The sequence below is a fragment of the Mustelus asterias genome, chromosome 20, assembly GCF_964213995.1.
Source record: "Mustelus asterias chromosome 20, sMusAst1.hap1.1, whole genome shotgun sequence".
Lineage (NCBI taxonomy): Eukaryota > Metazoa > Chordata > Chondrichthyes > Carcharhiniformes > Triakidae > Mustelus > Mustelus asterias.
In genome coordinates this window covers 38,613,751-38,635,275 of record NC_135820.1, presented here as the reverse complement: position 1 = coordinate 38,635,275, position 21,525 = coordinate 38,613,751, and the positions used below count along the sequence as shown (strand labels likewise).

The 21,525-nt window shown below is 44.1% G+C and overlaps 1 protein-coding gene across 1 annotated transcript in view; it reads left to right on the top strand.

Annotated features, from left to right (window-relative positions):
- LOC144508290 (docking protein 5-like) overlaps positions 1-21,525 on the top strand; it is a 416,872-nt gene that overhangs the window by 383,848 nt on the left and 11,499 nt on the right. The window contains exon 7 of the mRNA XM_078236106.1: positions 14,555-14,675. Within this exon, the coding sequence (XP_078092232.1) occupies positions 14,555-14,675 (121 nt within the window). The remainder of the gene's footprint in view (positions 1-14,554; positions 14,676-21,525) is intronic.

Below are 21,525 nucleotides of genomic sequence, written 5' to 3'. Positions count from 1 at the left end.
ATCTCAGTCTGGATAAAGGTAACTTAAATGACTATTATTTTCACACCCAGAACCTTACTTGCTGACATTTGCTTGCAAATATTTCTCTGCAGTTTTTGGAAATATCTATTGTTTTCCATCATGTACACATATGATTTGGACATCAAACCAACTGCTTTGCCCTATCATTCGAACACTCTCCTGATATTCCTTCATGTGACTTTTTAAAAATTATTCTCCAGTGAAGCGACCTGGAACATTTTTACTATGTTAATTGAGTTATATCATTGAAAGTTGTTGTGGTGAACCATAGATGGTTACCACTATGGGTACTGAACCATAGATGGTTATCACTATGGGTACTTGTACATATGTTACTCTTGTTACTGTTGGGGTTAGGGTTGGGGTGTTCCACCTGTTGGTATTGTTCTGTGGTACACTCCGGTTGGCTCCGCCTTCCTATAGGAGTATAAAGGTCACTGCACTTCCTAGTGACCCTTTAGTCTGGGATTGTATTGTTAAGCAGTATGCTCCATTCTTGTTGCTAATAAAAGCCTTTATTTCCCGGGTATGATCCAGCCTCCCGAGTGAATTAATCGCGCATCAATTTTATTCGCAACAATTTTTGTTTTGAAAAAAGAAACCATGGAGCAAATGTTAAAACCCGATCGGCTTACCTTAGATCCACGTGCCGCTGGAGCGTCGAACACTTTCGACCATTGGTTGAAGTGTTTCCAGGATTATATCGACGCCTCAACAGCAGTCCAAAGCGACGCCGACAGATTGCGGGTCCTCCACGCAAGGGTAAGCGACACTGTGTATGCAACAATCCGCGATTCACAAGACTACAAAGAGGCCATCAAATTACTCAAGAAGCTGTACCATAAACCGCCAAACGAGATTCATGCTCGGCACCTACTAACCACTCGACGGCGGCAGCCCGGCGAAACGACGGGACAGTACCTGCGTGAACTTCAGCAGCTAGCCAGAGCCTGCAATTGCAAGCCAGTGTCGGCTACTCAATACACTAACGATCTGATCCGAGATGCGTTCGTGGCGGGAATCGGCTCATCCTATATTCGCCTGCGGCTGCTAGAGCAAGGTAACTTGGACCTAGCTAAGACGGTGGAATTGGCTGATGCGATGGAAATGGCCTCCAGAAGTCTTGAAACTTACCCCACCGACCACGTGGGAACATCGTGGCGAGTACAGCCACCGACTCAATTCTACCCAGCGGCTCCTAGGAACTGCGCGATCGTGCTTTCAACCTCGGACCTGACGGCGGCGGCAGCTCCAGGAGGCCCACGGTGCTATTTCAGTGGATTGGCGAAGCACCCTCGTCAGCGATGTCCGGCCAGGACGGTATTTTGCTCCGCTTGTGGGAAGAAAGAGCACTATGCTAAAGTGTGCCGAGCGAAGCCACCTTCGATGCCAAGCAGTGCTGCGTGTGACTCCCCAGGATCCGTCTCCTCGTCTCCAACTTCGTTGATGTCTTCAACCACGTGCGATTCACGGGCGCCGCCATTCCTGAGGACGACGACGCAAGACACGTGCGACCTGCGAGTGCCGCCACATTCAACGCCATCGACCACGTGCGATCCATGGGCGCAGCCATTTTGGTCGACACCGACTGCAGACGACCAGCAGGGGTCCTCATCATCGACCATCTCAGTGCCTGCAGTTGCACTCGGGATTCAACAGCGGCGTCAATCATCCTGGACCAGGCCAAGCCTCACAGACTCGACAAGTCCATGATGGACATAGAGGTAAACGGACGCCTGATACATTGTCTGTTTGACAGCGGGAGCACGGAGAGTTTCATTCATTCGGACACCGTGAAACGGTGCGGTCTCCGAGTACAAACTGTCAGGCAGACAATTTCTATGGTGTCGAGGTCCCGATCTGTTACCGTTCTTGGGAGCTGCGTGGTAAATCTAACGGTGCGGGGCACAGTTTGAGAACTTCAGGCTCCTCGTGTTACCGCACCTTTGTGCTCCGGTACTCCTGGGACTAGACTTTATGGTCCACCTGAGGATTGTGACCCTGCAGTACGATGGGCCACTCCCTCCACTTTCAGTGGGAGAACAGCAGCCTCCAAATTGCCCAGCGCGCTCCACGTGCAGTCTCTCGACACTCAAAATCACCCCGCCGTCTTTATTTGAAAATCTCGTGCCAGGCTGCAAGCCCATCGCAACTAAGAGCAGGCGTTACAGCGCTGAGGATCGGATCTTTATTCGATCTGAGGTTCAGCGGCTCCTCAGGGAAAGGATCATTCAACCTAGCACTAGCCCATGGAGAGCACAAGTCGTGGTGGTTAAGACTGGAGACAAGCCCCGGATGGTCATAGACTATAGTCAGACCATTAATAGGTACACACAGCTGGACGCGTACCCTCTCCCGCGCATATCTGACATGGTCAATCAGACTGCGCAGTACCGGGTGTTCTCCACCATCGACTTGAAGTCAGCCTACCACCAGCTCCCCATTCGCCCAGAGGACCGAAAATACATGGCCTTTGAGGCGGATGGCCGTCTCTACCACTTCTTAAGGGTCCCCTTTGGCATCACTAATGGGGTCTCGGTCTTCCAGCGTGAAATGGACCGAATGGTGGACCAAAACGGGCTACGGGCTACCTTCCCGTACCTGGACATCACTATCTGCAGCCATGACCAGCAGGACCACGATGCCAACCTCCTGAAGTTTTTATGCACTGCGTCTCGCCTGAATCTGACCTATAACAGGGAGAAGTGCGTATTCAGCAAGCACCGCCTAGCAATTCTCAGAAATGTGGTGGAAGACGGGGTCCTGGGCCCTGATCCAGACCGTATGCGTCCCCTCCTTGAACTTCCCCTACCCACTAGCATCAAAGCACTGAGAAGATGCTTAGGCTTCTTTTCGTATTACACACAGTGGGTTCCCAATTATGCGGACAAAGCCCGTCCGTTCATAAAATCTACCTCTTTTCCCCTGGCAGCAGAGGCTCGCTTAGCCTTTGAAGGGATAAAAGCTGACATCGCGAAAGCCACGATGCACGCTGTCGATAAGTCCATCCCCTTCCAGGTGGAGAGTGATGCATCTGATTTCACCCTGGCCGCCACACTTAACCAGGCGGGCAGGCCCGTCGCCTTTTTCTCTCGCACCCTCCAAGGCCCTGAAATTCGGCACTCCTCTGTGGAAAAAGAGGCTCAGGCCATTGTGGAGGCTGTCTGGCATTGGCGCCATTATTTGGCTGGAAAACGATTTACCCTGATCACGGACCAGCGGTCCGTGGCATTCATGTTCAACAACACGTTAAGGGGTAAAATCAAGAATGATAAAATCTTGAGGTGGAGAATCGAACTCTCCACCTACAACTATGATATCATGTACTGTCCGGGGAAGCTCAATGAGCCCTCAGATGCCCTGTCGCGTGGAACATGTGCCAGTGTGCAGGAGGACCGCCTACAGGCCCTCCACAATGATCTCTGCCATCCGGGGATCACTCGGCTCTTCCATTTTGTAAAGGCCCGGAATCTGCCGTACTCCATTGAGGATGTCTGGTCGATAACTCGAAGCTGCCAGGTATGTGCTGAATGCAAGCCGCACTTCTACCGACCTGACAGGGCACACCTCATTAAGGCCACTCGCCCTTTTGAACGACTGAGTGTTGATTTCAAGGGCCCTCTTCCTTCGACAGATCGGAATGTGTACTTCCTCAACGTGGTTGACGAGTACTCCCGATTCCCTTTTGCCATTCCCTGTTCAGCCATGTCTGCTGCCACGGTCATCAAATCCTTGCGGAGTCTTTTTACCCTCTTCGGCTACCCCAGTTATATCCACAGTGATAGGGGTTCGTCATTTATGAGCGACGACTTGAGGCAATACCTGCTCTCTAAAGGAATTGCCTCAAGTAGGACTACGAGTTACAACCGCAGGGGTAACGGGCAGGTCGAAAGAGAAAACGCTACAGTCTGGAAGGCTGTCTTACTGGCGTTGAGGTCTCGGGGTCTTCCAGTCTCCCGTTGGCAAGAGGTACTTTCTGATGTGCTCCATTCAATCCGGTCCCTCCTGTGAACGGCAACCAACGCTACCCCACATGAGCGGATGTTTACCTTCCCTAGGAAGTCTTCCTCTGGGACCTGACTGCCGTCTTGGTTGACGTACTCAGGACCTGTCCTCCTGCGGCGGCATGTAAGGACCCGCAAGTCCGACCCTTTGGTTGAACAGGTCCATCTCCTCCACGCCAACCCTCAATATGCCTATGTAGCATATCCTGATGGGCGAGAGGACACGGTCTCTATCAGAGATCTGGCACTTGCAGGGGACCTGGAAACCCCCGTCGCTCCCGTACCCCTGGTTAGGGTTCCTTTGCCCGTTATCTCCCCTCCTGACACGGCGCGGGCAGTATCGGGACCTCCACTTGATCCTCTTACTCCCGTGTACAACTTGCCTGAGTACAGGAGATTGTCGCCACCTCGAGGCTTGCCTGAGTCCAGGAGATTGTCATCACCTCGAGGTCCACCCGTCCGTGAGGAACTGGAGGAGTCACTGGACATCACCTTGGAGAGAGGGTCACCACGGTCACCAGAACTGGCAATACCGCCAGTGCTGAGGAGGTCGCAGAGAAGGTGCGGCCCTCCGATACGACTGAACTTGTGAATATATGGACAGTTCGTACTGTTTTTTGACCCACCAGCCTTTGTTTTTAAAGGAGGGGTGAATGTGGTGAACCATAGATGGTTACCACTATGGGTACTGAACCATAGATAGTTATCACTATGGGTACTTGTACATATGTTACTCTTGTTACTGTTGGGGTTAGGGTTGGGGTGTTCCACCTGTTGGTATTGTTCTGTGGTACACTCCGGTTGGCTCCGCCTTCCTATAGGAGTATAAAGGTCACTGCACTTCCTAGTGACCCTTTAGTCTGGGATTGTATTGTTAAGCAGTATGCTCTATTCTTGTTGCTAATAAAAGCCTTTATTTCCCGGGTACGATCCAGCCTCCCGAGTGAATTAATCGCGCATCAGTTGTTGTGTGTCATTTTGCTTCACAGAGCAATTCAAGTCTATCTGCTATGTTCTTTTAAGAGTTATGGGATGGGCAGCAATTTTTCCTGGATACTTGAGGTGGCCAAGATGGAGCCTTGAGTAGTGGTTTCGCCCATGCTGAGCAAAGACTCCACCTTGGCAATTGAATTGAAATGCGTGCTCAGAATGTCTGCCCGGAGGACTGATAAGGTCTTGATTAAGAATTAAGTTACCTGCTGGTGCTCATTAAAGAGACTGCCGAGCATATTTTGTGGCTTGCACTTCAATTGCAACCTAACAGCAATTAGCTGAATAGGAATGCACAAGTCCTTGCTGGACTATTGGTGTGATGCTAAATCTGTTCTCGGCTTTCACTGTTTAATTGCTGGTGGATCTTTAATGAGGATGGTTGCGATACACCAGGAGATCACCCCTGGGGCACTTTGACAAGCTTTCACCAACACTCCATTAATGTTTATTCTGGAAATTTTCAGAGGGTTTCATCTGAAGAGAGCGGGTGCTGAAAAACTCTACCTTATTGGAACCCCACTCAGAATCACCATGACAAAAAGGAATGCTTGGTCCTGCACAACTTGCTAAGGGATCTGCAGGAGGAATAAGAAGAGAACATTGGACTAGCTTCTGCAAGAGTGAGGGCCAAGAGGGCAAGGTGGATCCTTTCTCTTCTGTGGGTACTGGGCATCCCTTCTGCCCTAGACCTCCTCCACCAGAACGTATAGTACCACGTCCAAGAACTTAGACATCCTCTTCCTCTGTCCCTGAGCCCGTGGCAGATTTAGAGTTAGTGGGGCCCTGTGCTCATACTCTGCCTCATTTTTGCACATTGCCCCCTTCCCCAGACTCTGAGATCGAAGCCAAGAAAATACACAAATTGATCAGTGATTCTTCACTTGTAAAAGCATGCCTGTTTGAACCATTGTCTTGTTGAAAGGTTTACCTCTTTGGTGAATGCAAGATGATAAATATTGCAAGTTCGGTACTACCAGAACAACTACCATTGCAGAGATCGCTATTTTGCAATTAAGGAATATGAAGAGTGGAATCAGGACGAAATACCCATGCCAACAGGAAAACTGGAGGGTTTCTTGCTGGCACTTGGAGCATCTGTCAGGGGCAATTCACCCACCTGATGGATACAAAGTTTGTGCATCACAGGAAGCCGACTGGCCAGCATGGCTCCCCCATTCAACACACCCTACCTCACTCAGATCCTAATTCAACCTCTCTCCCCACTCAGAGCCCTCATTTAGCCTCTCCCCACTCAATTCCCCAATCTGCCTCGCTCCCCACTTCGTGCTCCCCCAATCTGCCCCCTCACCACTCAGACCCGTGTTCACTCCCCCTCACCACTCAGACCCCTACACAGCTCACCATCCCCCCAATCAGGCCCCGTGCTTTGGCAGTGTGAACAATGCACTACCTCCTCACACCATGGCACTGACAACCTGGCCTGGTGCTTTGGACCCCAGGTGTGGTCAAGGAAGTAGGTCCAGTGAGCGCTTGCCCATCTGCCATTGCCAGGCTGCAAAGGGAGCATCTCCCTTGGGGCCTGGAGGTTGTGTGGGCTCAAGCTGGAAGCAAGGGATTGACCTCACCACTCTCCCCTGGAAGGGGGTCTTGTGACTGGAGTGCCCCTTCTAGCCCTGACAGATCTGAAGATCACCCATGCTATGGTGATTTCAGGCAGCTCTATTATCAACATCATCATTCCTACCTGTCAGCTGTAATATTTGAAGTGGCCAGGTCACTTCAATGTCCATAATTCCTGTACAGCTGGCAGGGTTTTAAATCATAGCAGCACTCCATTTTTCTCTCTGTCAAAAGCTGCAGGTGTGAGCAGACTCCTTTGAAGTCCTCTGAAAGTGTGGCTATGTCAATTTTACTGGGGCGGCGGGGGTGGGGGGGGGGGGGTAGTTTCCCCTCCACAGCTATTCACTCAGCCTTAATGTATTCACACAGCTTTTATCTGTCATCTCTAAGCCCTGCTCAAAGGCTGAAACCTTTGAAACCCTTTCTATCCCAATTAAATTCTTTGATCTCTTTCACTGTCATAGTTCAGTGCTTTGGAATAGGCTTTCATTCACAGGTTAATGGATCTCTACTCAGGCTTCAGTCAGCTGTGTTTATTGATCTTTCCCTTCACGCTTCAGTGCATCTCAAGTACCCCCATTCTTCCTAACCGCAATGCTTACAAAGACTCTAAACCTGATTGACAGCTGTGGTTTCTTCAAAGGTGTAAAATGGTTTCACTTTCTTCAGCAGGACACAATGGGAAGGGCAGGGAAATCCCACCCTTTGCCTTGTTAGTTTGTAAGTGAGAAAATTGGCATTCTGAAGGCTATTTCCAAGGAGTCTATTGAGGTTGGCACACGTTTCAACAGCTCAGCGAGAAGGAAAAGGTCCAATCAAATGGAGAATAATATTAGCAATGAGAGCAAGGAAGAGAGTATCAACAGAGCGCACAGAAAGCGGCCGCAAACCAGCTCTCATTGTTGCTTTACTTCAACTTTGCTGGCTTAAACTTCCCATTGCGAACTCAGTGAAGGCTTCTGTTGCACTAGGACCGATTCCTGAAACGACATGCTGGAGATGCAGTAATTCACTTCTCAAATGATGTTGTGCACTGCATGATCTATCTGACTATAATTGTTGAATCTAAGTTCCTCTGTCAAAATCAGAAAGGATGGGTTAACGTTCAGGTACAGATCCCAAACCTGCAGGCAAGAAATAAAACTGGATCCTTAAAAGGACAGTGGTGGCTCCCATGGTGCTTGGAAAAGGGGATAACTGCTCACACTTGGCCCCACCCCTGGTGGACAGCTCCACATTTGGAGCCAGGGTGGGGAGAAGGAGCAGTTATTGCCTAACGGGGTGGGGGGAGAGGATGCAATTGGGAGTGGGGGGAGGGGGAATTCCCCTCTGAGTGCCATGGAGCAGCCCAGCTCTTGTATTTTAATTTTATTTTATTCTCTGTTTCACTTGCATCCCTTTCCGCTTTAACATTGCCCTTCAGTTTTGTCTTTGGATTATTAGTCTTTAACTTGATATAAAGTTTAACCTGCATTTTGGTGCCCTGTGTCGCAGCAGGGTTTGTTTCACTGTCAATCAGCCCCTGTCCTGACCCATCCTGAAACGTTCAATTGTCTGCCAGCCAGCGCACTTCAAAACTTTATTGGAAGGGGTGCCTGGAGGCTACAGAATGCAGTTCCATAAAAATTGCTCCGAAACAAACTTTCAGATATCCGCAGATGGTAATTAGTAACTTGGAGTGCTCTGGTGCAGAGGGATCTGGGTGTCCTTGTTCATGAGTCACTGAAAACTAGCATGCAGGTACAGCAGATAATAAAGAAAGTGAATGGAGTGTTGGCATTTATAGCTAATGGAATAGAATATAAAGGGAAGGAAGTATTGATGCAATTATACAAGGCATTGGTGAGGCAAGGCACTGCCTGGAGTATTGTGCACAGTTTTGGTCCCTGTATTTGAGGAAAGATGTAGTGGCATTGGAGGCAGTTCAGAGGAGGTTCACGAGATTGATTCTAGAGATGAAGGGTTTGTCGTATGAAGAGAGATTGAACAGTTTAGGCCTATACTCTTTGGAATGAGGGGGGATCAAATTGAGGTATTCAAGATTATGAAAGATATGGATAAAGTAGACGTGGAGCGGATACGTCTGCTGGTGGGGCATTCTAGGATGAGAGGTCATAGTCTTAGGATAAGGGGTAGCAAATTTAAAACAGAGTTGAGGAAAAACTACTTCTCCCAAAGGGTTGTGAATCTATGGAATTCACTACCCCAAAGTGCAGTGGATTCTGGGACAGAGTGTCAATTTGAGGAGTTGGTCAGATTTTTAATTGGTAATGGGTTGGAAGGTTATGGGGAGAAGGCAGGAAAATGGGAATGAGGAGCATGTCAGCCATGATCAAATGGACTTGATGGGCCAAATGGCCTAATTCTTCTCCTATATTTTATGAACTTATGAATTTAACCAAAAATTTCAGACTAAATTCAGAGGGAGGCGAACTTACCAGAATTTGGCAGTGTCAGGGTTTGACTGAAAATGGTGTGTTTCTCTTCCGAGAAACAGGTTGGTTTTCTCTCCAGATCTTCTGACATTCTGTCAAAAAGGGAGCCCTCTCCCCCCTCCAAACACACAGGTCTTGGGCTCCCTCCCCAACCCTGCCGATCAAAGCCAACATCTCCCTTCCCTGCATAGAGAGATAGTGGGCTCAGGATCCTGCCCAGATGTTCTAATGGGCATGTTTTATTACCCTAGCATGCACATAACGCCTGTTTTCAACTTTTCATCAAAATAACTCTGCAAGCAATTCCTTTAGGCTATTTAGCCACTCACATTAGTCATTAAGATGATATTGGTTCTGGAAGGTAATGGCATCAGGCTTGCATCTCCTTTGTATAGTTGAGGGCCATGTTTCTTGGACAAAAATCTCCTTGCACTTTTCTGCCTCAGCTAACCAGCATATGGTAGTCACTCTGTAAATCATATTTTTCTCAATTATCACTGTGCCTATTTCCTTACACTCTGTAGCCTCGCGGACAATTTGCTTTGACATTTGGTTATGTGCTTGGGAAACATTTAAAACATCCTTATAGTTGCATTGTTATTGGCAGCCCGTTTTCCATTATTGTTGGCAAAATAGTATTTCCAGGAATCCTGTGTCCAACTGCAGTTTCACGAATAGTTCATTAATTATGAAAGAAGTAATTTTGAGCTGAATATAAATTAAACCCTAGGCAGCTCTCATGCATCCCCAGTGAGCAGTTAGAAGGTAGCATTAACAAAGGATAAAGAACTGATCGTCAAACAAATGGCATCTACCAAGTACTATGGAAGTTAAAGCCCAGAAAATAGCATGAGATATATTAAATAACCAGACTATCAGCTGAATAAAAAAGATTGGCATTTAAGTGTACTTTATTTATACATACTAAGAATCAAATGCATTTTTACAAGGCAGTAAAACTAGGGACAAGAGACTGAATCCTCTTGTGGAAGATAAGCAAAATATTGACCTGCATTTAGTCACATTTCTGTTGGCTGGATGGCTGGTTTGTGATACGGAGCGATGCCAACAGTGTGGGTTTAATTCCCGTACTGGCTGAGGTTATTCATGAAGGCCCCACCTTCTCAACCTTGACTTTTGCCTGAGATCTGGTGACCCTCCGGTTAAATCACAACCAGGCAGCAGTCTCTCTGAAAAGAGGAGAGCAGCCTATGGTCCTCTGGGACTGTGGTGACATTTCATTTCACATCCTGGCTCATGGTGCACCCTTTAGTGTGCATCATGAGTCAGTATCTAACAGATAGGTCAGGTACTTTGAATAATAACAAAAGCAGAATATTGCAGGTGCTAAAAACAGGGAATACTGGAAAATCTCAGCAGGTCTGACAGCATATGTAGGCAGAGAAAATAGAGTCAATGTTTCAAGTCTGTATGACTCCTCTTCAGAAATAGAGGGAGAAATGTGTTGGATTATATATAAGAAGTGGTGGAACAAAATAGGGGGTCTGTGATTAGTGGGAGCTGGGAGAGATTGCAACGAAGATGTAGCAAAACTCAGGAGTAAGTCATGGATGGCCTGGTGAGGGGAAGGTGAGGAAGAGTTTTTTTGTATTGGGCCAAAAAATATATTTTGCACAACTGCTGTTGTTGCCATTACCTCAAACAAAACCTCACAGCACAGAGGAGGTCATTCAGGTCACAATGCCAGTACTTTGCCAAGGCCATCTACAACTCATCCCACTATCCTGCTCTTTGTCTATTGTCATGTATCTTCCACTGATTCAGATACTTACCCGTGTTTTCTTCAAATGGTCTCTTCCTATATCATTCCTTGTGATAGGGGTAAACCATGCAAATTCACGACTGATGTCAGGAACTTCTGCTACATACAAAAGAATCCTCAGCACGTGAAATGGACTCCTGGACATGGAGCCAAGACTAGAGACATTTTTGAGAATCAATTCAATGTTACAGTCAGTGAAGCGACATGAGGGCCATTTTAGTTGGATTAATTAAAACGGGACGACAGCCTCCATTATTTGTAATTGTCTTGTGACTTTTCACTATACGCTTTTTATGGATTTAAGGTTCTTCCTGTAATGGTTTTATTTGATTTGTCACATGTATTAGTATACAGTGAAAAGTATTGTTTCTTGTGCACCATACAAAGCATACCGTACATAGGGAAGGAGAGAGTGTAAAATGTAGTGTTACAGTCATAGCTAGGGTGTAGAGAAAGATCAACTTCGTGCAAGGTAGGTCCATTCAAAAGTCTGATGGCAGCAGCAAAGAAACCGTTTTTGAGTCGGTTGGTAGGTAATCTCAGATTTTTGTATCTTTTTCCCAAAGAATGATGGTGGAAGAGAGTATGTCCGGGGTGTGTGGGGTCCTTGATTATGCTGGCTGCTTTTCCGAGGCAGCAGGAAGTGTAGACAGTCTCAATGGGTCGAAGGCTGGTTTGCATGATGAACTGGGCTTCATTCACGACACTTGTAGTTTCTTGCGGTCTTGGACCGGGCAGAAGCCATACCAAGCTGTGATACAACCAGGAAGAATGTTTTCTATGATGCGTCTGTAGAAGTTGGTGAGAGTTGTACAGACATGCCAAATTTCCTGAGTCTCCTGAGAAAGTAGAAGTGTTTAAGGCACCCAAAACTGCAGAGCGCTCTGTGGCTAAGCCATCACCTTACACACATTTATCGCTACTTCTGTACGCTTGTACTCTGTCTTGAATTCTAAACAAAAAAGCAGTTTTATTTTGTTGGTATATCTAACTACTTCCGTGTTTGGGTAATTACGTATTCAACACTCAAGTTTCCTCTGACAAAAGAACCATGGCATGGACAAGCAATGAATGTATGCTCACGTTCTCTCATGTTTCCTTCCAAGATGCGTTACCACATATTTTTCAATTAAAATGTATTTGAGCCTCATCGGCCCATTTCGATAACCTGTGTATGTCTGGCTGAGAGCTTCTCACTGTTTGCTCAACCTTTTGTGTCAGCAGCAAACTTCTATATCGTGCTCCGTATGCTATGGAAATAAAATTGGACCCAGCACTAACCAATGGATGCTTTCCAACACCTCTGCAATCTGAAAACACATTAACCTAACTCTTTGTTTTCAATTTGTTAGTAAACATTCCATCCACATTGCTACGTTTCCTCATACGGCTGATCCTGTTCTTTGTGTCAATCTTCCTTGGGACATTTAAGACGCCTTCTGATAATCCTTTTATACCTCTGTTACTACGTTCCTTTTATCCATTTTAACCGATTGCTGGATAAGCTCTTCAAACTCAATTCTTTTTCAACCACTATCTCCAAATATTGTGTGATATTTCTCTTTTGCACACCAACATTTTCATTTCATAAAGCTAAAACGCTACTAAAACGCCATCATCCATAACTGGATGTTGTTTTATAATAAAATGCTCTGCTCTGTTTAACAATTGTTTTGCTTGTTAAAATGTTTATGAAAGGCTTTACTATTTACTATATTATCTGCAAGTCCATTCATTCATATTTCCACGATGTCCTTTGTTATATTTTTGAATTGTTTCTGACTATATTACCCCAAATTATTTTGGTTCTCATTTGTAGCTTTCAACTCCCAATATATTTAAGAGTGCCTATCAATATCCTAACATTGCACTAAGATTTCAGTAACATACCTGGGAGGTGAACAGCAGAGTGAGCCTGCTAATTGCTTCAAATGATTCAATTTATCTTGCATCCGCAGAAGATTTTGTTCCAACATTTGAAAGCAGTAAAGAATTCCATTTGACTTGTTTTAGGTTTAAAATATCAAGCCAGATTATTTTGCAAAAGGTTTCAACGCAGTCAGCCTCTTAACATGCAACCCCAACCATCGGATGGAATGCCTTAGTATTAACATGGAACTCCATTTAGTAAACCAGCGAAATCTATTGAAACAGACCCAAATGGAAGGAAAAGTATTTAACTAATGTGGCAGATCTATGACCTGAATTCATTACGTACTAATTGAGATCCAAGGGTTTCAACCACATCAGCTACTGAGAAGATAACCTTTCATTTTAATACTAATTAGAGAGCTACTTAAGATTCCATGGCTCATTGTGTCCCATAAAATGAGCAGAATTTATTCCATGTCTTTCGGTGGTATTTTTGTTGTCACAAGACTGTGAAATATATTTAGCATGGCAGTTTCAAAATCTATTTGGGTATTTATTCAGCCTCAAAGAGATGCCAGTCTGCAGAATAAGTCAAATCTCTCAAGAGATTCGCTGTAACAGAATTTTCCATTATAAGAGAAATATGCTTCATTTCTCATTTGTCACTGACTTTCATGTACCCTTTCACTTTTACAAAGGACTATACGATAGGTCATTCAGAAGGCAATGACTGAAACATTCATTTCACTTACTTTTTAAAAAAAAGCCAAGTGTGTATGTAACCCTGAAAGGATGTTGGTTTGAGATACCATGAGAATTTATAAGGCTGCAGCCTTGTCTGGAGACAGCATGGCTGGTGGGGGAATGCGAGGGGGTATAAAAGTGGGTACCATGGCAGCAATGCCAAGTCCATTGCCTACCTGTCCTTGAGGGTATTTTTCACATGGTACAATGGCACCAAGCAGTCCACTGATGTGGGGTGCCTGTGGCAAAGTAGTAATGTCACTGAACTAGTAATCTAGATGATCAGACTAATGTTCTGGAGACAAGGGTTCAAATCCCACCATGCCAGCTGGTAGTTTTTGAATTCAATTAATCTGGAATTGAAAAATTAGTCTCAGTAACGGTGACCATAAAACCATTGTTGTAAAAGCCCATCTTGTTCACTAATGCCTTTAGGGAAGGGCATGCTGCTATTCTTATCTGGTCTGGCCTACCTGCAACTCCAAACCTACAGCAATGTGGTTGACTCTTAATTGCGCTCTGAAATGGCGATGGCAAGCCACTCAGTTCAAGGGCAATTAGGGATGGGCAACAAATGCTGGCCTTACCAGCGACGCCAACATTCCATGAAAATTTTTTAAAAACTTCTCCCTAACCAATTGAGACCCTTGCATGCCAGTTAATGGCTGTGATGCGGGAGGCTGCTGCTAAGTGACTGGTGGCCACGTGGCCAAGCTGGGGGCTGGGTGTCTCCTGTTGCAGAGGCACTACTCCAGGATCTTCCACTACCTTCACTGCCCAGTTAATTGTTGCCTCCCATATCCCTTACCAGGGCCTGCCAACCTTTGCACAGTGAGACCCAGGACTTACGTGAATACCTGTGCACCGTCAAAGGTGCCTCTTTGAGTAGTCACAACAGTGGCCACTGTTCCCAGTGATGCTGCTGGAACTGGAGAACTGTCCATTGGGTTGGTTTGGCTGACAACTTTAGGAGACAAGACTTCTCTGATATGGGCAGAAATCCTATCTTCAGCCAATTAAAGGCCTCTTTAATGTTTTGATTGTACCAACAAAACACTTGAGTTAAAGTTATTATTGTGTAATTTATTAAACTGATGGTTTTCAACGTACTTCTCTTCTAGCATCAGATCAAAGGGAATGAAAGAACAGCCTCACTGGGCACTATAATGCCTCTTCCTCGGAGTGCCTACTGGCAACATATTGCAAGACAACACAGTGTAAACCAGCTCCATATTTTTGAAGGTAGGTACAAGGAAATTTGCGGTAGATTGGAAAATGAAAACCAGCGTATGCTGCGGTTAAATGTATGTGATACAAAGGAGTGAGAGAAAATCTATTGCTTATCATTGAAGCAAAACTTACAGATCTTGATACTTTATGATAGAATATTCTTTGCTTTTTTCTCTGCATTGTATACTTAGAGGTTATGCAGTTTCCAGTACTGGTTATAAGACATGTGCTGTGAATGTTTAGTGAGGAACTACTTAACGTTTAAGGATTCTGGTTTTCATCACAAAAATACGTGCATCATAGCCTGTCCGCCAAAAGGGAACTGCAGGAACTTCAGCCTGTTGCTCAGCTCCAGGAGAATAATGGCAGTGCAGAAATTAAAATCCCTTCAACTTCCACACTTGGATAGTGTTTGATTAATGAGCTCCATATCTACTCCTTTTCTTTTGAAGTAAACACAAACGGCTTGCCAGGAGGGGGTTATGGGGATTGATTTAATTAGATGAATTAGTCTGTACTTCGTTGCCATACTGCAAACAGGTCCATGGACATTATCTGATAGTTTTTATGGGAGCACGCTGAGGGTTAACTGCAGACGGGACTCCAGACAAGTATATAGAAAATTTGGCTGACAGGTTTGACAAAGGTGCAAAGGTTTGTTGGTTAATATTTTCACCAACTCTGTTTTTCGGTGCCATTTGCTTTTCAAGCACTACCAGAAAAGATGCCACTCTACTACTACTAGTTTTTCAGATAGGGATTTCTGCTTGTGTAAACTTAGTGATCAAAATTCAACATCACTTTGCCTGCTTTATGGGTTCAAATTGGGTACAATGATAAATTTACCAAGAAGACAGCCTTCACCCACTATTAAATTCAACTGCGATTTGTCAGATGGTTGCTTAGGCCTCATTTAAATATTGTTTAATATTTATTTCTAAGATTTGTTTAAACGTTTTCATCCTTCAATCATGGGCTGTGAACATTACTGAAAAGCCCAGCATTTATTGCTCATCCCTAACTGCCTTTGAGAAAGTGGTGGTGAGCCACTACCTTTAACCTAATTACTTCAGCACATCTTAGAAAGGGAGTTCCAGGGCTTTGACCCAGCAGCAACAAAGGCACAGCAATTTAGTCACAAGTCAGGAAAGTGTGAGACTTGGAGGGGAACTTGCAGGTGGTATTTTAGGAGGTGGTAGACTTTGCCGGTATGAAAAACGCTTTTGAAGGATGCTTAGCAAGTTGCTCCATCTAGTAGGTGGTGCACTCTGCTACCACCGTGTGCTGGTGGTGGAGGGAGAGAATATTTAAGCTGGTATATGAGCTGCCAATTAAACAGACTGCATTGTCCTGGATTGTGTTGAGCTTCTTCAGTGTTCTTGGAACTGCAGTGAGTTGTTTGGCTTGGCCACTTTCATCAGATGGATGATGGCCATTTACCCAAATGAATTTCTGTACAGTGAACTGGCCACTGGGTCATGACCTCAGCTACAATGACCTCTGCAAGCAAGATATGCAGGTGGTGGATATTGACACTGACATTAGGAAGATGGTCGCTGATATCTGGAAGCTGACTGTTTAGAAAGGCATTGGGAAAGGGAGCAGGAACAAAAAGTTCAGCTGGCTGAAAAGACAGCCCAGAGGAAACATAGGCCAGTGAATTGTGCACCTTCTTAGCCCATTGTCTTCTCTGCAGCAACTGTAACAGAGACTGCCATATCAGGGTGTGGTTCCAGTGCCACACCAGGCAATGCTCAACACACAGTTAACTGCAATGAAGCAAACCATCATCTGCCACATTCAACCAGGTAAATGCAGAATATTCCATCACACTCCTGATGTGTGCACGTAAATGGTGGACATGCTTTGGGGAATCAAAAGTGAATTACTTGCACAAGACTCCCATCCCCCTGAGTTGTCCTTGTAGTCACAGTATTTATATAGTTGGTCTAATTCAGTTTCTGGTAAGCCTCCAAATGTTGATAGATTCAGCAATGGTATTGCTACGGAATTTAGAAGGTGGATTGTTAAATTCTCTCCTGGCACTTGTGTCGCTTGCCATCAGAAGACTGAATGTTGTCCAGCTCTTGTCAGACTGCTTCAACGTCTGAGGAGTAGCAATCACCAGTGAACATCTCCATTTCTGACCTTATGACGGAGGGAAGGTCATTGGTGAAACAGCTGAAGACAATAGGGCCTAGGAACTCCTGCAGCAATGTCATGGGATTGCCATGATTAGTCTCAAGCAACCGCGACCATATTCCTTTGTGCCAGTTATGACTTTGAAAAATAGAAAGCTTTTCCCTGATTCCCATTGACTTTTAATTTTGCTTCATTGATGACACATTCGGTCAAATGCTGATTATCTATAAAAGGCAGCTGCCTTTGCCTTATTCTCTTTTTCCACGATGGGCCAAGGTTGTAATGCGGTCAGGACCTGAATGGCCCGAACAAAACAAGTCAGAGCTTGCACAGGTATTTTCTCCGGCCCTAGAATGGCTTTTAAAGTGACCACCAGAGGCATCAGAAGATGCCTGAAAATAAGTTTTTTTTTAAACAGAGTCAGGAAAACCGTAAACATTTCTTATTCCTCTGTTGGGAAAATAAAGGTAGTTTTAAGGGAGTTATATTTGTATTTGTAAACATTAGCAATAGTATATAGTTTTAAGTATGTTTCATTTAATGTTTCTGTGCCTAAATGATTAAAACCTATAGTTAGATTCATGCCATGCTGGACAAAGGTGTTCGTAAGTGTGGGGTTGGTTAAGTTCCAGCTTTGATTCTGCTGTGCTTAGAGAGGGCTACACTGTGAAGAATAGGTCAGCAGGTGTATGTGGGTGTTGCTTCACAACTGGATGCCTTTGTAAAGTAAAAAACGTTTACGTTGTAGTCTTAGCTGGAATTTGTTGGCAGTTGGAGACAGGAAATGATGGAGTGAACATCTCTCAATTCAACCAGGAGAAAGACTGGGCAAGTCAGCAGCCGCAAAAAGGAAGGCTTCCTAAAGAGTGCCAGTTACTGTCCAGATAACTAGGGAATTGGGACAGAAAGAATGTCTTAAGACAGCTGAAGTTAAGAGAGCAGAGACCAAAGTATTGTTCAGCTGAATTCAAGGAAGAGTAAACAAATGGTTCTGAAGTAAAGAAATAATTGCAGTGATCAGATTTAAAGTGGGGCAGCAGACTTCAAAGGTAACTCAAACATCTGATTGCATTTTAATAGAGTCTGGGAATCAAGAGTTTGTGCAACAGCCAAAACAGAGAAACCCTAAAGGGGTTGGTGATAAACCTGAACTGAATTTACTGTTAAAAGTGGAGCAGAATCTTTGTTTAAAAGTATTATTTGGAACTCTTAGTCTGGATTTTGAAATACCACCACTAATGGAAGCTTTATTATGAGGGAAAATTTTAAAGCATGTTTTTGGGAGTGGAGTTTGGAAACTCTAATGTGATCATTTGGGGGATTCTGAGGAGAAAGCCACAGACACTAGGGACTTTGTGTTAATGAGACCATTGTAGTTTAAAATGTACTTTGTATTCTGTGTTAATCTTAAAATCTGTTCGTAATTGTTAAAATCGAGGGGGTGTAAAGGAGTATAGTGTTATAATCTATTTTTTTCATGTTTAATAAAAGTGTTTTTCCTTATTGTTAAAACTAATTAGTGGTCCTGTGACTCTGTTCCTCCACATTTATATAAAAAGAGTAAAAGTTAGGATCTTTTGAGCCAGTTTGCATTCTGGGATCTTCACGTCCATTTATAATCTGGAATTATAACACCTCCACATTAAGACTACAATTGTTGCCAACCCACACTTGCTCCTGACTGCCTTCCTCCATGATTCATCTGTGGGCGTTGACTAACGCCCAGGCAAACAAAGTTGAACAAGTGCCAACCAGTGTTCTGCATTAAGGAGCCAACTTGATGCCTGTAACTTAGCAGAAATATGATGTTGAGGATCAAGGATGAATTTGGATGGTTCTCTTATAGTCCATTTAGCCTATCATGGATCACTCAAGATTTTGGGTATTAATAAATTTAGGCCCAGAAGAACATCCCTACTGAAGCCACGATTCCTTGGTTACACGTACTTAAAAGTGGGCTATGCTTTGAAGAGTCCTGTGCATTAAATCTACTTGTCATAGCATAAAATGGAAATGTTCAATCCAATCATTCTCCTGCTAATCTGTGTGGATTGAAAGTGTCGTCTGGGAGATTTGATCTGAGCGCTCAACAAGTCCAAGTATTTTCAGTTGATAGGAGATGGTGCAAATAATGTCAAAGATAAACATCTTGACATAAATCAGATTGATCAGTATGTTAGGGGACAGATCCATCCTTCCAAAAGGGTAGTTGCCACAAATTCAGCCTCTAGCCTGTTTAGACGAAATGGCTTTTCTTGTTGAAAAGATGTAGTACTCTAATGCAATTAATATAGAAAGCCACCTATCTGTTTGCAAAATGTCAGCTGAGGCCCACAGTTGCCTCATGGAGCAAGTTGAGTGTGAGCCAGTAGTGTTCACAATCATAGCACAAGAAACGCCCCTACTCCTGTGAGATTACTTTAAAGAAAAATGTAGCTGTTGTCTTCTTCCATGGCCTCTGTGTACTACAATTGATAACTGGAAATTTGTTTGGAACACAGCGTAATGTGTGTTCTTGGAACAACATTTAATGATGGTAACATTACTCGCCTCTGGACTCTATCCAAGGACAGTCATCTTTTGCTTCAACATTGTTAAGGCAGCAGCAGTTCAATATTTTTTTTGGACTAAAACAACCAAAAGATTAATGAATAATTGGCTGGCTTCATGAGTTAGAAAATAGCCCATATAAGCAATCACTTTTCCTTGGACGTAAGTCTCTAACCCACTGCAGAGAGCTGGATATTCTACCTGCCTGTTGGGAAAATTGATTCAGATATTTCTGAGGACTGAAATAATGCAGGAAACACCTTGCATGGAAACAAGGCAATTTTCATTGAAGTTATTTGATGTCTGTAAGACGTATGAAAGTATGCTTCTGTCACAATGTATATTTTAATATGTCTGGAGAAAAAAAGATTGATGAAGCCACATAATAAGGAGTACGGTTCTGTCAGACATGAGAGCCACCTAAAAAAATAAGCTCTGACGAATTCAGCAGTGACCTGAACACACGGACAGAATAGGCACAGGCCGTTACACTACTAAATTTGTCATCATTGCACCCAGTTTACGACCATGAATCCTGCACAACAATGTGGAAATTCTCCTCGTAGGTTTCTAGAAGATTTTCACAGATGCTGCAGTCATTAATACTAGTATTGATAATGACACACCACTGGACTTTAGCTCTTTAGATACTGTCTTCTCCTGTTTTCTTCTTCCTCTTGAGTTCTCTGCCCGAAGGCAATTATTCACTAAGCCACAGGAAAATGTCTTGACCTTTAATATGGGTAAGGCGAGGTTGCAGACCCCAAATTTACCTCATTCAGAACAGAGATTGAATCCAATGCCACTGGCACTAATCTGAACCACATGCTAGCCATCTACCCAACTGAATTGAACAAACAAATGTCACAGTTATTTACTGTACTAATACTTGTGACGATAGCACAGAATATTTTTGATTCGGACTTAGCCCCATCTTCTGAAATAAGAGGAACAGGTACAGAGAAATTCTCTCTATTTATATAGTCCTCAATCTTAAAAGAGTTCACTGTGCTGTGTGACTGTTTTATTTCTGTCATCAGTCACTTTTATGGCTTCTTTGAGCAAGGCTGGCAACAAGAGCTAAATTATGGGCAGTATTATTTTGTGGGATTTTACCTAATAGGAACTGTCAGTGCCGAGAAAGCTTCAAAGAACAGGGAAATAGCTTCTCAATCACAGCAGTTTAGCCTGGATTCTCAGATAGTTCAAAGAGTTGGATGTCGATAGTGAAACAACCAAGATGAGCCCCCACAACCAGGCCATCACCGTTATTTTACCTGCACACCGACAGACACATTTTCTGATCGCTTCCTCTGTATGCTTCTATTGTACATAACGGGTGGGATTTTCCACCTCCGCCCCCGCTTCCGACTGGGATCCTCTATTCCCGCTGTATGTCAATAGGTTTTTGACTCACCTGCGGTGGGTCCTGCCATTGGAGGGTCGGAAAATTCCTGGCCAATGAGTCTGAAAATTATTTTTCAATATTATATGGCTTCAATAAAATTTTATTTTATATAAAATACCTCAGCTGTGACTATGACAAAAAGTCTATATAGTCAGTGAAGTTTGTCTGGCTCATTGTATATCATTAATGTAGAAGCTAAGAAAAGTCTCAGCGAGTTACTGCAGTGGTCTCTACATCCATTAAATCAAAGAGAGGAGAAATGTGTAGAAAGGTGCTGAAAGTCCTTCGTCTTTGGAGCCATTCCTATTTAATGTTACAAAATAAATAGCTTGAACAGGCTGGTTGGTGTAGATTCTATTTTATGCAAGTGTCCTCTTAAATCTTTGTCCATTCAGCAGCGCCAGACCTTGAGGTGCCTTTGAATACAAATTCAAAAACAATTTCGCACTATTCATGTAACCCTTTGATTATTTTCAGTTTTATTGATCTATTTGCTCTATTTTAAGTTACGTGAAGTGTTATATAGAAGATATATCCTTCCATATTTATTTTGGCGTGCTCAGGATGCCATTGCCAAGGATTGTGTGTAGATCTGCTCTGTTCCGTGATTCTCACATGGGTATAGTTATTTTGATGTTTGGCTGAATAAGAAAATATCCTCCCTCCCTTAAATGTCAGTGATATTCTTGATTTGGATGTGCGACAAGAATCTTTTCTTCTCGCCCAACCTATAAAATATCACCAAGCACACATACTTTTCAT